General features: G+C 43.3%; 1 protein-coding gene across 2 annotated transcripts in view; it reads left to right on the top strand.

Annotated features, from left to right (window-relative positions):
- The window catches only part of Ltn1 (E3 ubiquitin-protein ligase listerin), a 41,073-nt gene extending 25,149 nt beyond the window's left edge, over positions 1-15,924 (top strand). For both annotated transcript variants that reach the window (XM_077631294.1, XM_077631295.1), the window contains 15 exons: positions 7-116; positions 670-789; positions 1,649-1,785; positions 2,126-2,276; positions 3,956-4,094; positions 4,642-4,861; positions 5,014-5,233; positions 7,002-7,070; positions 7,970-8,156; positions 9,486-9,633; positions 10,363-10,492; positions 11,393-11,480; positions 13,139-13,333; positions 13,761-13,928; positions 15,780-15,924. In XM_077631294.1, the coding sequence (XP_077487420.1) occupies positions 7-116; positions 670-789; positions 1,649-1,785; positions 2,126-2,276; positions 3,956-4,094; positions 4,642-4,861; positions 5,014-5,233; positions 7,002-7,070; positions 7,970-8,156; positions 9,486-9,633; positions 10,363-10,492; positions 11,393-11,480; positions 13,139-13,333; positions 13,761-13,928; positions 15,780-15,839 (2,142 nt within the window). In that variant the 3' untranslated portion in view covers positions 15,840-15,924. The remainder of the gene's footprint in view (positions 1-6; positions 117-669; positions 790-1,648; positions 1,786-2,125; positions 2,277-3,955; positions 4,095-4,641; positions 4,862-5,013; positions 5,234-7,001; positions 7,071-7,969; positions 8,157-9,485; positions 9,634-10,362; positions 10,493-11,392; positions 11,481-13,138; positions 13,334-13,760; positions 13,929-15,779) is intronic.
- Positions 15,925-16,017: the final 93 nt, after the last annotated feature.

Below are 16,017 nucleotides of genomic sequence, written 5' to 3'. Positions count from 1 at the left end.
TTGTAGGCACATGTGATGAATGCTGAGGAAAAGAAGGAAGAAGGCAAGAAGCGGTCAGCTCTGAATGCAGCCGTTGAGACGTTCTCAAACGATGTCTTTGACTCCATTGTCAGCAGGTATGCAAGCTCCATTCTTGGTTATTGATTTGCTCCTTCTTTTTTTTCAAGCAGAAGTTCGAGTGCAGTGAGGGATCGAGAGAAGCGCAGAACAGAGCCTAGAAAGCACTTGGGTCAATTTGAAGGGTGGAGGCCTTGCCTTATTTTTAAATTGGATTTCATCTCTACATAGGAGCTGTACCTTTTTCACTGTTGGCCTGCATAACTGGCATTGTCTGTATTGCCCCTTCAGTCGAGTGCAGAAGTAGCAGGGACAGGGATAAGTAGCATATGTAGCTCATGCAAATCTCTGCCAATCATATATGATTGTTGACTGCATCTTGTTCACCTTTTCTTTTGAGGAGACATGCATGAGCCTGCTCACCTTTTCTTTTGTGCTACAAAAGCAGCCTGTAGCAGTATTTTGTTGTCAACAACACAGGTATGCAGTGCTTATGCAACCAAGACAGAAAGGATGGAAGTGATAGGTTGAAGGGGGCTCAGGAATGGGTTAAACTTGAGTGTTTCAGGGTCCCTTTTTCTTTTATAACCTTTCTCTTGTTTTTGGCCACAGGGCTCTCTTGAGTGAAAAGCTCTGGCTGGAGGCACTGGTCTATTTTCTGGGGAGGCTGAAAGAAGATGGAATTGCAAGGAGGATCTGCGACTCCTACTACATTGCTTCCAAAGACAGTTTGTGAGTTTTTTTTTTTGTAATAAAATGAAGTTTTATCTCTGCATTTCATACTGAAGAAATGCAGGGCTTAGACAGAACGGTAGTCGGAAGACAGCTTGACAGAGTCCCTATGCCCCAAGTTGCTTGTTGCATATCTATCATAGCAGTGTGTGTCTAGCCATCCTAATTTCTAAGCTTTTGGTTCTCGTATGCATTTGCTGAAAATCATCGAAAAACATGGTAAGAATGCGTTGCTGCTGACTTCTGATAGTATGCAAGGTGCATGTTGTGTTGGCAGTCTGTGTTATAAAGAGACCTGTTATGATTGAGATGTGGGGCTACCACTCATCATATAACTACAATTTTTACTTTTTCACATAAGAACCTATTGCCTGGAGTGTGCCGTTGCTGTGTTGAAAGCCATGTTATTTGCAAGAAGCCAGCAGTGGTTCTACTTGTGCTAAGGCTGTCTTGGCAGAAAAAAATTCAAGGAAATTTAAAGTGTCGTATATCCCTGAACATTGGTTTTGCTAGGAGAGTACCTAACTCAGTAAATCCAAAATTAAAGCCGCCGCGGTGGCTGAGTGGTTATGGCGCTTGGCTGCTGGCCCGAAAGACGCGGGTTCGATCCCGGCCGCGGCGGTCGAATTTCAATGGAGGCGAAATTCTAGAGGCCCGTGTACTGTGCGATGTCAGTGCACGTTAAAGAACCCCAGGTGGTTGAAATTCCCGGAGCCCTTCACTACGGCGTCTCTCATAGCCTGAGTCGCTTTGGGATGTTAAACCCCCATAAACCAAACCAAACCAAATCCAAAATTACAGCAGTTTTTTCAAGAGTTGAGAAAACTGGTTGATCTGTGAATTTTACATTTCTCTGCAGCTATAGCCATGAAAACAAAGCACAGCTTTTGGTTGTGCGATCGCTGCTGCCCTTCATGTCCCAGAATAACACGGAAGAGGTGTTCTTGACTTCCATCGCATGCATCAAGTCCTGGGAAGCAGAGCAGGGCTGGGCAGGTAAGTTGCGCTGGTAAAAGATAAGAAAAACACCAGTGGTTTGTGCTTTTTGCATAATTTTGGTCTTAATGTGGACTGTGAAATGTTGTGTGCCATTGCAGGCATGCCATATTTACTCGCGTACACAATACACACTCACCCTCAAATTTTTGTAAATTTTTAAAATGACATCGATGACGTCGCTGCCAGATGGCCCTTATCACTGCTGTAATTTTATCTTTTTTATATTGCAGCGGTGCAGAGCCCCTGTAAGTTTTTAGCTGGGGGTTTCTCAGCTGCTGTTGGGCTCACAACATTTTCACTCTTAATGTCGGCTTCATTCCTTTTTTTCTTCACTCAGTGGCTGTTGACCTTCTGGGCCTTGCATGCAAGGCTTTGGAAAGCCTGAATGCAGGCAACATGGAAGGAGTCTGTGAGGCTGTGGTGTCGCTGCTGTACTGTTTGCAAGGAACGAGAGGCTCTCAGCCGAAGCTGTACTTGAGAGATGAAGAGTGAGTGTCCAGACTGTTTCACTTCTGTTGTTCTCATCTGAACTGACAAGAATAAAGAAGGTCAAGGGTATAATTATAAGCGTACGAATGAGATTGACTGTTAGTGACAGTTAGGAAGGCACAAAGGAATTGAAGAATATACAAGTGGATTGTGAAATTGTGCATTTATTTACTTATTTTTTAATATTGTATATACTTGCATAATGGACCCACTTTTTCCCAGAAAAGTTGAAATCGATTTGGGGAAAGGGTTCATTACTTGAGAAAAAATGTTTGGACAAAGTGGATATTTCATAAGTCTGCCTGCCCATCCATCCATCAACTGAAGCACGCGGTCAGATGCATTCATGTCGTCGGTGTTTAGCATTGGTCACTTCAAAAGATATTTGCTGTATCACGATGCAATTTGATGATTTTGTGATAGCTGGTGGCACCGTCGCGGCGAGATAATGCAAACATGCTAAATACTGGGCCTGGAGGTCAGGTGTGCACTTTTTACACAAAGTTAAAAGAACTCGCAGGACAGTTACGAGTGTGTAATGCAAATGTTTAAGCCTTAGCTGTGTTGAGGGGCTAGGTGTTTTCGCTCCCGATCTTGAGCTCGCCAAATCGCTTAGAGGGATCTGATGGTCCTGCTTGCTTCATAGCGTTTCAGTGTAGAAGATGTTTTATAGCGTTCTGGTTTAAACTGCTATGCTCCCCTCCAATGCTCAAGCACTTGCCGTCTTTCTCAGCATACAGTAGTTTCTGTCAAGGGTGTGCAGCATCTTGGCGTGCTATCAAGGTTTGTGCAAACGTCGTGAAAACTGAGGAACGTACAAAAAGCTGAGGGTTTAAGAAAAAAAGTAAATAGTGACAAAAGTCTGTGGGTTTGTCATGTGAGTGGGTTGATTACTTAAGTGTGTATGGTATCAGTTTAAAGGGTCTCGACAAGTTTCGTCAGTGCTTTGTAAACCAGTAGTGGCAAGAAGCTGTCCTCTGTCCCGCTTTTGCAGAATGTCTGTGTACTGTATTACACCTAGCCTTAAAAGTTTTATCCTGTGTCACTTTTTACCACGTGTGTAATTAGAAGGGGCCGACAATTAAGCTGGTATTCTTTCTGGCGTTACCTGTGGCACCGAGGCTTTCAAGTTAAGTGTTGTCGTTGTGTGGCGAGCTGACATGGACAAGGGAAATGGGGAGTTCTTTGAGTGAATTAACAAAAAACAACAGCAGTGCCATTTACGTTGACATTTCGTTTGCATGAATTAATTTCGATGGAAACTGTAATTACGAGTAGCTCATTGTTAACAGAGTAACATGGCTAATGTCTTGACTGTAGCGTGATGTGATGGCCATATTCTGAAAGCGACAAGCCAGACTTGTGGTGGTTTTTCACATGGAAATTATACTACAACTATTTCAATATGGTGCAACATTTCTCTATTCATTTGCCTTGAAGAAAGGGAAAATGTGTTTGCTTGGAATAGAATTGTGAAAAATTATGAGCCGCAGTCTGCTGTGCTAATCTTCACATAGCTTATGCCTTGCAATATTGCTCTGGTGACACCTCATTTTCTCGTTATATGTACATGAAAGTTCTTTCTCTTTTTTTTTACTTGTTGTTTTTCTGCATAAATTTTCTGTTGAAAAGAGCACTGTGGGGCACATTGTGTGACCCTTTCTTGTGGTTTCCCCAGTGCTGGGCTTTCAGAAGACCAGTTTGAGTGGAGTCGAATGGCGTGCCGGTTCTATCTGGCAGTCCTCAAGTGCTGTCCTCAAGCGCTGACTCCCTGCAACTGGGACTTTGTGCTGCTAAGCATTGCTACTTGGAACCAGGCAGGTGCCCTTATTTACTCCTTTTTTTACATTTTTATAATTTTTTCAAATTCATGGAATCAGCATTTTGCTGAAGCGTTGGAACACGCTGGAACCTAAACTCTTGATCCACGTGCACGTTTTGCTTTTTTTTTTCTTTTGAGGCCCTTTTTTTTATGTGCACTGTTACCACTTAGTGCATTTATCATGGGTAGACCTGGTTAATTGTTAAAGAACGCTGTATGTGTGGAATTTCATGAAATCACCAGATGGGATGTATAGCACTGCAATTGTTCAGTCACTGACAAAGTGGTAGTGGGTGCTACAGGCCTTGGATTGACTTGACTTAGATTAACTTGACTTTGTTGAGTTAAGAATCTTCTACTATCAGATTTCTTGGCTCTATGATTGTGTGAATAAAAAGTGTCGTCAAGTGCTCACACAGGATGGACCCTCATTGTGGGATCCCTGTGTTCGTTAGTGCCTCACTTACCTCTAGGTGCATTTATTTAAAACTTCATGGTGTTGCCACGCCTTATACCTTTTCCTTCCCAATTTCCCTTGGCAGAAGTTCAACTGGAAGAGAGCAGTAGAGCTCTTCTCCACAAGAGAGGTCATCTTCACGTGTGAGCTGCTCAGTGGCCTGCTCCAGGTTGCCCATGTCACTGACAAATCTCATCCGATTCGAGAACAGTGCAAGCTGCCTGAGGGCTTTGATGTCGAATGGCAGGAGTTTTATACTCAGGCAGTCTTCTCTGTGCTGATCCCTGGATTCATTGACATAGCCCGTAAGCGTGCCTACCTCATTGCTGTTCGTCACATTTTTGCTTTACTCATTAGTAATGCTTGTACATACATTCAGCAACAAAAGGTCATGGTATGCAATTATGGGGGAAAAAAAAATTTATTTCGAAAAACTCTCTCCGCATTTTCTATTCAGAGCTCTCGACCCATCCAAGTGAGATGGCGTCTGTGTTGCTGAAGAAACTTGCCTCAACACTGGAATTTGCGACCGAGAAATGCGTGACCAAGTTCATCGAGGGCTTCCGAACTCAAGCGGAAAGCACAACGGCCCTGTACGATCTGTTGTCGAAGCTGACTCCTCTGGCCACATCCAAGTCACTTGCACTGCAGCTGGGAGCCCACACACTGCTTGAAAAGTGAGCATGTCGGGTCTGTTACTTTATTTCATGCCTGGTGAGAACTCTTCATCACCGAGTCGTATTTCATTTCATTTCATTTTATTGCTTTAAAGACCCCTCGCGGGGTATTACATAAGGGGTGGGATTAGCAGAAAAGGCACAAAACAATGCCATTAGTGATCATGAACAAAAAATGTTGTTTAGATTGCTTGCAAATGATGAAGGACAGGTGATGTCGACGATATGCTGGGGAAGGCCGTTCCAATCTTTAGCTGCACGTGGGAAGAAGGAGGCTGAAAAAGAAACAGTTCGGGCACGTGGGCGAAAAACTTGAAGCGTGTGGCTAGTGCGATGAGAAATGTATGATGCTGGCGTGATGTAAGGGGCACGGTTAAGAGATGAGTAAAAGAACTTGTGGTACAGTGATAGCGTGGCTATGCGACGACGAACGGAAAGAGGCGATAGTGCTGATTTGGTTTTTAAGGCTGAAACACTGACGTCGTAGGAGTAAGAAGAATGAATGAACCTTGTAGCGCGGTTTTGAACGGCTTCTAGATCGTTTACGAGGTTAATATGATGCGGGTCCCATATGGCGGATGCATATTCAAGTTTAGGTCTAATGAGTGACTTGTAGGCGAGCAATTTCACGTGATGTGAGGTGAGGCGAAGGTGACGTTTAAGAAATCCCAGAGTTTTGTTAGCCGATGATATCACGTTAGTAACATGTGCATTCCATGTTAGGTCATTAGATAATGTGACGCCTAAGTATTTGAAAGATGATACAGATTCTACGAACTCGTTAGCGATTTTGTATTGGAAGGCATGAGTCTTTTTGCGACGGGTGATGGAAAGAAGCTTGCATTTGCTAGGGTTGAGGGTCATAAGCCAATCTGCGCACCACTGTTCAATTTGGTTAAGGTCCTGCTGGAGGGCATGATCAGTTATGTTTGTTACTTGGCGGTAAATTACGCACCCCATTACCCACCATTACCCACCACAGTGACCTGGTGGCTGTGGCGTTCATTTGCTAGGAACGAGGATGCCGAATCCAATAACAACCACAGTAGCTGTATTTCATTGGAAGTGAAATGCAGAGACGCCCACATGGTGTGTGATGTCAGTGCTTGTTGAAGAACCCCAAATTTCACTATGGCATTTCCCCATAGCCCACGTGCAGTTTTGGGGCATTGAAGGGACACTGATGACAAATTAAAGAAAGCCTGTATCGATAGATTACAGCATTCTGACAGCAAAAATGCTTCTTTCATTGAAAACGGAGATTTTATAAACGGGAAAAGATCAAGAAGTGAAGTAAGGATGGTTTGGTTTGGTTTGTGGGGTTTAATGTCCCAAAGTGACTGAGGCTATGAGGGATGCTGTATTGGAGGTTTCTTGAATGTGCACTGACATCGCACAGCACACTAGTCTGTGTTGCCATCATCAGCCGATTTCACAAATAAACTGACGTGCGCTGACAGTTCTTGCGGCATCATGCATCCCAGAGTCTAGGCAACATTGCCATGTTTTTCAAAATAGTGACTACAGAGCCCTTTCCAACGTAGGCATCACAAGTTGAAATTGAATGGTGGGATAATGTTTAAAGGCAACTTTCTTAGCAATAATTGCTCCTTTTGCTGCTGGACAAATGTCAACAGAATCAATTTTTTCAGAGAACAAGAAATGGATGGCATTGTCCTCGTTCTCCCTTTAAACTCCACCTACCTGCAAAATTTGTATAGCTTGATAACTGAGATTGATGTGCCTTCAATATTTTTTTTTACTCCAGGATTGTTCCAGCAGTTGCTAAGGAAGAAGCACAAGGCATTGAGAAACAGGACAGCGATGAGACATCCAGGTATGAGAAAACAGAGCAGTGTGCTGTGAGTGAGGCTGCGCCTTGTTTCCGGAATGGGGGAAGCATGGTAATGTCCCTTTGTAGTGTGCTGTGTTATTTTTAAACTTGGGGGCTCTAGGAAAATAAGTGCTTTCGTAATGCTTATCCCTTACATACCTGTATTGTAAGCTACATTTGCACGCTTCTACCTGTTAAATTTTTCTCTAGGGTTGCTGGTTTGTTTGTGGTGAACTTCTGCACAGGCACTGAATACTGGGTCCCTGCTACATAATAACATCTTTGGCATCAGTAATATAGTAGATGTGGAAAACCATCTTCAAGGTTGACCCTTGCAAGAGCAGCCTCAGCTAGCTGCATATAAGACGGGAACTGACAAGACTGGTAGCTCTGCAGGCTACTACGTGGGATACTTTCACGTGAATACTTTTCACCTGATATAGTTTAGAACACACTGAGATAATATGACGTGCATCCCCTCAGTCCACAAATGCTCTCACCAGTTCATAGCAGATAGTGATGCAATTCTACTTAACTAGCCGAAGACGTTTTCTGAGGGCCGCTCTTGGAGTAGGCAGCAGTTTTCCTGTTTCTGTTCCTCAAATCAGCCTAGTATCTAGGCTAAATGCTTGTTGCAAAATGTCAGTGCGACCCATGCAGTGACCCAGGAGAACAAAAAAATGAAGATAGGCAGGTGCAGCAACATGCCGCTTGCTCTGCACATGGGGTGAATCATCAGCAACTGAAGCAAAGCTTTGCTTATTGACAGCATGTGTAAGGCTACAGAGGTATAGTGCTTGTCTGAAGAGGCTGCTGTTTCTTTATGTACCATTATTCTGCACTAGTTTTGAGATGCTTTTCACAAGGGGAGGACACTGATCAATCATTTCTGTGCCGGGCAGAAGTCCTCCAGAGCCACTGCTGTCATCACTGCTTGAAATGGGACAGGTTGTCGAGGTGCTTCTGTCTGACTTTGACATTGGCGACTGCTGCCTGGTGGAGGCCAACACCGACAGCTACACCTACACCCTGGGCTACCTTCTGTCATGGCTAGAACTCCTCACCTTCTTTGGTGCATCGCCAGCTGAGGTAACACAGACTCTCCGTACATTGGCAACAGGAGCAGATGGTTGGACCAAGCAAACAGGAGGCTTTTGTCAGCAATACTGTCCTTTCATTCCTAAAATCCGAGCATCGTGTAACTTTGGCATTCTACTGTGATGAACGATGAACATTAGCCTGCATCAATGAAGCACTGCTCTGATGACAAAGAGGCAACTCTAATTGAAAACAGAGCATTTATAGGCTAGAAAAGTTGCGAAATGAAATCCCGATATCACTGTGAGCAGTTGTTTGCTCCAGCAAACCGCGACGATGCCAGAATCAGTTTCTTTAGCATGGATCTCTGAGGCTTGGTTTTAGTGGCAGAGTCTTCCGAATGGTGACCACAGACTTCTTTTCGTTAATGGCATCATGAGTTTGAATCAAATTGTAGGGGAAAAAAAATGTTCAGTTTTTGATCTTAATTTTCTTGGCAGTGAATGCATGCGTTTTCTTCTGTTGAACAAACATCAGTGTTAGCCGCAAAGAGCCAGACAGTCAATTTTTACTGAGAATAAAAGTTGTATGGAGTTGTAAATACATGGCGCATGTCGATTACATGTAACAGTAGGTCATACGTAAAGATGTTGCCTTGATAGTTGACACATTTGAGTAAAAGCTTTAACAAAGAAAACAGAAGTTAACTACTTGAGCAAACACGAACTCGCTCCATTGGTTCAGTGGCTGCAACGTTCAGCTACTTAGCCCCGTGTTGTTGCTGGAATTCATGGCTATAGTGGCTGTATTTCGCTGGAGGCAGAGTGTGAAGATGGTTGTGTGCCGAAATTTTGCTGCATGTTAAAAAAACCCCGGTAGCAGAGACTCTTAACCATTTTAGCCCTGCGGATCCCCAGCAGATTTCAAAAGGTGCTACTGTCGCTTCCTGCATAACATACTTACGAAAAGGACTATGTATATGTGTGGCTCGTCATGAAATGCTCAAATTAAATTAATAATGACTGTCTGTACAGTGAAAGTCTTCTATAATAAATTACAGTACGCTTGGTGTGAAAATAGAGCGTGTAAAAGGAAAGGTGGGTGCTAAGGCATGCATGGTTTAGGTGTTAGGGGACCTGAAAAGCACTCCAAGGTACTAAAGGGTTTCTTGGAACCTAGTTTGAGGACCCCTGCAATATGGCGCACCTCATATGGCAAAGATCTCATATTAATAATAATAATAGTAGTGTAGTAAACAGTGAACAAAAACGGGTTAAGTGAAAGCAGTGGTACTGAGCTGTAGTGTTTGTGCACCTTTTCTTTACTTTCACACGGTTCTGCTGTGGAAACAAAACATTAATATGCCTTTTTTGACTCCAGGCTAGATCTGAATATGCCAGTTACCTTCAAGAAGAAGGCATTCTGTCATCCCTCCTGCAGCATTTGTTCTGCCTTATGCCCTCCAACATCAGCTTGAGTGCCAAGGGTAGCACCATGTTCACTGAACCCGTGAAACTGAGCCCACAGGGTAATACGGTTTTTCTTTCTCCTCTTTGGTTCTGCATCCTGAGTTTTGTGCATTTTGGAATTTTTAATAATTTGTTTTGTCGAACAAATTGATATGCTATAATCTCTCTATCCGAATGTCTCTTAAAAGTTCAGATACCTAAAGGTGGTTTGAACTTTGCATAGAATACGCTGGCAATTGGTCATGATCAGACATTATACCAAAAAGTATGAATAAAGATAGATAGAAAAGTGGGTATGGCAAAAAAAAAACTATGCGTTCATAACCTTGATGTTAAAAATATCTTGTGCATCCTCTTGCCCCTTAACCCGAGAACTGGTCTTATCAGTTTTGTGTTTCTTCATCGTTGTGATATTCTTGACTGTGCTTTCAGTTTCACCATTATTGAACTACTAGCCCCCACCAAGATTTTTTTCTAGAAGTGCAAGTTAATGAGATTCCACGGTTTGCATTACACTCCAGGACAGCACTTGAGATATTATGGAAACATTTTGCAAGTGGCTGCGGTTTTGCAAAGCTTGGCCTTAGAGCAGACATCTCAACCTCTTCACACCTGATCTCAGGGTCAATTCTTAAACCTTTAGCTTACCACTCCAAGATGTCTTTCCTGAGTTCAAGTTCATATTGGTTTCGTTTGCCCTTCAAGAGTAGAAACTTTAATTTGTGGCTTTCTTGTGTGTTTCTCTGTCTGTTCATCGTTTTCTTCCTTGTCTGTGTTTCTTCTTGTAGAGGAGTTCAACTCGGCAAAGCTGCAGCATGTTGCGTGCCAGGTGTACCTGGACACCATCTGCAAGTTGCCTGCCCTTGTGCGTGCCTGGTGGAACAGCCAGAACAAGCGGGTCATGGACCATGTGGAGAAGTTAGTCTTGCTTTTGTCTCTGCTTTGATGGGTGTAATTGCTTATTGCTTTGCTCAAACCACGGCAGGTCGAGTGAGATTAACGTCAAAATATAGCTGCAGGCACTAGTAGAAAGTAGGTTGTCCTTGTAGAGCAGCTGACAGTTTTTTTTTATGAATGGTCAGACTAAATGTAGATGTGTTACTCGGCCTGGAATACAAAAGCCGTTTTTCGTGGCATTGGCACCGCATTGTTTTTCTGTATTACTTCTAAGGCTACCTGGCAGTACTGTTTCGACTACTGAAATGATAGGGGTCACTGCTTTGCTGATGGCTGTAGTGTTCGGAAGAGCGATGTGGAATAAAAAGGGGCAGTATGTATCAACTTGGCCCCGAACCCTTCTTGCAAGTCCTCTCTCTCGTTCTTCTTTGAACTACTGCCCATCCCTTGTGGCCTCTGTGGCATCAGAGTGGTACCTGCTGTGCCATCGAGAATGGCTGACATCCTTGGGCAAAGAATGTGATGTGCTTGTGAGCATAATGTCATAAGGGAGGCACCAGTACTAAGCCAGTCATAGCAGACAGGTGGCTCATAGGTACAAAAAGAAATAGCACTTTCGACAAAAGGATTGTGGAAACTCTGCAGGCAATCATTTTACTTTATGTAGTTGATGGAAAATTTATTCTATGTACCAACCAAAGCACAAGGGATGAGGCAAACGGAAGCGTTCTATTGCACCGAAGCCATGTATCAACCATTAGGAGCATTAAGAGTACTCAGTGGTTATTTTGCCCCCCCCCCCCCCCCCCCCCCCCCCCCCCCCCCCCTGGTTTTTTTATCTCTCTTCAAATACTCCAGTAGAAAAACGCACAAAATTGTCACAGCTGACTGTCCTGCTCCCTGTACTTTTGCTTCTTTCAGGTTTACATCTCGCCATGTTACTAGTGTTATCTCATCGAGGGAAATCCAGGCTGTGCAAAATGCGGACGCCTCCCTTGAGAATATGACAGTGAGTGTTTGTGCCATATTTTGCAGTAAACATCCACACATTGATTGAAAGCCCAGCTTCGGCATATCGTTCTGCCACAGGGACACTTAAAAGTTTGGTTGAGAGCTGCTTGCATTTTTGGCGGGGGTGTGCAAAATATTCGAAGTTTTGAATAGTTTGCGAATAGTGTTTGCTATTCAAATCAGTTCGCAATACACTTTTCCTTTTAGAAAATCTTGTTCAGTGAACAAAATTGTGTTTAAGAAATGTAAACGTATTAGCTAGTCCACAACGAGATTACCACTACTACTGCTAAAGGGTTTCCTCTCCCTTATTTAATGCTTGGTAGGCCTTACAGGAATACTAAATTATGCTCATGGTTGGTAAAAACAAATTTTCAGTGAAAGCTCATTAATTTGACCTCCATTAGTTTGGAAATCCAGATAATTCAGATTGATGGCTCTGTTTCAGTCACCACCCATTTATGTCTATGGCATCGTATGTTCATTAATTTGGACGCTACGGGTCTCGCACCGGTTAATATGAACTGGCTCCCGAAGAGAGGCCGCGTCTAGAAATGGCTTTGGCGGCTAGAGATCGTCTGAATACTTAGCCCTATTAGAAACGTGACCTCTGTTCTGAAGAGTCGCTTGCGGCCGGTGTGCCTCTCACAACAGCATGTAATGGCAGAGGCGACAACGAGCGAACAGCCCCGTCTCTGAGAACAGTCCGACTGCTTAGTTTCGGTTTCACCCTTTCTGTGCTTGGCGCCAGCCTGCAGCAGCGGCGACTCGATCAGCCAGCATCAGCTAGCCAGCCGACATTTTGGACGCTGATTGGCATGTGACTGGTGTTTTCTTCCCCCTGCTCCTTCTTTTCCACACCCCGCACTGCTAAGCATTTTCTTCGGTTCCGTCCGCCTGGTTCCGTTCTTCCAGCGCGCCGGAACTGCGTGCTCGTCACGTGCCCATTTGCAGTTCAATACGGTGAAGCCTCTTCACACGCACTGGTACTGCTTGTTAGGGGTGTGACTCAGTAGCAATAGACATTTACAGCGCCGCATTGTGCAGGATGCCGGGGAGGCCCTTATAATTTTTGAGCAGTTAGAAAATAACCTGTAATGACATTCAAAACTATCGCAAAATATTTGATTCGATTTGCACCAATTTTTATTATTGGTATGCACTCTGCAGCCAAACATTTGATGTTTGCACACCTCTGATTTTTAATTAGACATTCAGCACCTTTAATTGAAGAAAAAGTTGAACAAATGTACATTGCATTAATTATTAATTACAGTGCAGTGGACTTTATATTCACTATTTGTTTGCTATACATTCACTGGTTTGTGGTGACCATGTGCATTTTTAAAAATTTGAAACCTGGAAACATTAAATATACTTCACGAGACCAATTTTAGCTTTCCTCAATGTATCATGGCGGTTAGTTCTTCAGTATGGCACCTCACTTGCAGATGCTTTGCTACATTTAAGCTTGCATACTAGCATTTTGTTTAGTACACCAACTATTCCCACCTATTTGGAACCTTGAAACTCAGGAAGGGAAAAAAGTAGGAGCATTACTGCAGTGGTGTCCTCCATCCACACTGAAACCGGACAATTTACTCACTCTGATGTCTCAAGTCTCCCTTCTTTGGGGACAAACTGTCTTTTGCATAGGTAAAAGGTCGACCGTCAGCCCGGGAAGTGGTGGCCACATACACCATCGAGGAGGTGGCCATCGAACTTGTGGTCAAGTTGCCAGCGAACCATCCGCTGGGCGTCGTCACCATCGAAAGCTGCCGGCGAGTAGGTGTCAACCAAAGCCAGTGGCGCCACTGGTTGCTGCAACTCACGACCTTCCTCACCCACCAGGCAAGCATCCACTTCTTTCGTCTGTTTTATTAGGTCCACTAGCTGGACCTTTAAACCCAAAAGATGGCTTGGGCTTATTGCCCACCTATAGACAGAAACACTACAGTGCTAAGGAGCTGCACTGCCTCTACTGCAGCGTTCAGTTAAATGTGACCAATTGCAGTAATTCATCAGTGCTGGTGCCACGTTTCACCTTTCCTCATCCATATGGTCTGCATATTACACTGCTAACATGACAGTCCTACTGTAAACTATGTTTCTAAGCTCGACAGGCTGCTGTTGTGTCGAGGAAAATGCAGTGCAGTACAGCACCTGCATTGAAGAGCCCTGTCGAGTTTGTAGCAATTCTTGACCGGGCTTCCCAGCAGAACCTTGACCTTCCTTTTAGTGCAAATGAATTTGTGAAGTGACTGTGGATCTGTTGCAGAATGGCTCCATCCTGGACGGCTTGGCCCTATGGAAGCGTAATGTGGACAAACGTTTCGAAGGGGTTGAAGAGTGCATGATCTGTTTCTACGTGCTTCACGGTGCCACCTGCCAGCTGCCCAAGCTCTCCTGCCGCACTTGCAAGAAGAGGTTTCATTCGGCCTGCCTGGTGCGTTCCCATCTTCCCTCTCTCCTTATCTCTTTTATATCATGGGGCAGTGGTTAATGAATTCTTACGTACCAGAACAAGGCTCTCGGCTGGTGGGCAGCATCAGTTCCTTAACGTGCACCAAAGTCTCGGTAGACTGGTGTCTTATTACTTGGATTGTGCGTTAATAACTTGAAATGGTCGAGGACTAAAGCTTGATGAAGTGATCGAGAACAGAGGCTTGATGGAGTTTGTCATGAACAGTTGCCGAACTTCCGGTAACCTCTGCGCACCGGGATCCGAAGCTACCGAACCATTTCCTGTTCACTTTGCCACTATTACATTGAGTTGCGCACATGGCGTCATGCCATCGCATGCAGTACTACATAATGTGGGGCAGGTCTGGAGGGAAGGGATATGCGTCGACTTATATTTGGAATAAACTTTTTTTTGGGCCAGCGAGGGATGTGAGTTGGGGGGTCGATGTTTAGCAGTGTTATGCAGTATATATAGCCCGTTATGACATTTGTAGTGTTTTTGAGGATGTGGTCTCGAAATCTCCATGTAATTTGTGCACCTCCATTCTGAAGCCTTAATTTAAATAAAAAAAAGTGTGCAAATAAAATAAGTAAATGCAATAAAAAGATGATGCTTCGGCTCCCGTTGTGAACACCTTGTTCACGGCAAAGTGATCACAAAAGTGACTCATCTCTGCTGTTATGAATAAACCAATACATTGTTACATGGTGGCAAGCCATAGAACAGGGCGACGTCATGATGAGGATGACATGTGCTTTAATGACCGGTGGGCCAATCATTAGAACACTAATAGTTACGGGAGAATGGCTGTTGTGTGCCATGTATGCAGGGGCTTCACCTGCTCTGCATTGCTTCCACTGCTTTGGAACTTTCAAGTTGTCCCGAAGAAATTAGCAGCCATTTTGCAGCAGTAGCGTTGAACTTCAATATAAATAGTTTTTTCTTCAGAGTTTACTACACTGAAAAAGTTATATAAAAGAAAAAACATCTATATAAAGAGAATTTAAAGCTCATCTGACTATGTAATTAAAGTGTATTGTGCAAGAATTGTCATAGCACACTGTGTATGCTTGCCCAGTGAAAAAATTTCAGGTTGGAGCTATGCGTCTCTTTGTTGTGTCTACATTATTCTCTATATAGCTTTAAAACAAACTTCAGGTTTAAATAGGTATCTCATGCTTCCCTCTATGAGATTTCAAGATGAGACCATACTTAATCTTTTCCAATGCAACAGTTTATGTGTACAGCAACTAAATAATATTATTTTGTATTTTTTATTCTGCACATTCTACTTTTGGCATAAAATAAATGAAAAACATCTCAGCCTTTCATGACTAAGGTGACTACTGACCTTGCTCACCGTTTAGTTCTCTAGAGTTAAACTGTCATTTCCTTAAAGTTTAAGTGCTTTACTTAGGAATACAGGTGCCATCCTTGTATTTTGCTTGTTTGTAGGCAGGGATCTTCGTAAACATGTAGCATTGCATTGCTTGCAGCATGTTTCGTGCGCTCTCTAGAAAACAGTCATTCTGGTAGATGTGATTTTGCCATGAAAACTAAATGTGAGAATTCCGTGTCATTAGGCATCATATAAATGTCATAGCAGTATAATGTGAAAGGCAGTGGGCATCACCTTTTGTTGGCGTTTCTTGGGGCTCGTTAGGTGTTGATATTGGTTATTGCTTTGTGATATATACAAGAAAATGTATTCTGTCCTTCATTTTTGATAATTTTCTTTTTAGTCTGAGGTGCAAGTTATGTAAAAACTAAACATTGGATATTTATAAGTGCTTACTAATATATTTCATTGGTATCTCTTTTTTTCTGATGCAGTTCAAATGGTTCAGCACAAGCAACAATTCTACCTGCCCGCTATGCAGAAATGTTTTTTAAGTATGCCTGCCAAAGAGTGTCGGTGCAATCTGTTGAAAATGTTGAAAAGAGCCATGTTAATAAAAACATGACAGCTGGAAATGAATGGTCAGTCACGTTTCTCTTTTCACATGAAGTGCTTAGTCTCCTTAATGTGCAGAGGTGAATGTTCTTGGAATCATTTCCTGCTTTTAAGTAA

This window comes from Amblyomma americanum, chromosome 7 (genome assembly GCF_052857255.1).
Source record: "Amblyomma americanum isolate KBUSLIRL-KWMA chromosome 7, ASM5285725v1, whole genome shotgun sequence".
NCBI classification, from domain to species: Eukaryota; Metazoa; Arthropoda; class Arachnida; order Ixodida; family Ixodidae; genus Amblyomma; species Amblyomma americanum.
Note: the sequence above shows the minus strand (reverse complement) of the source record. Positions and strands in the feature narration are given on the sequence as shown.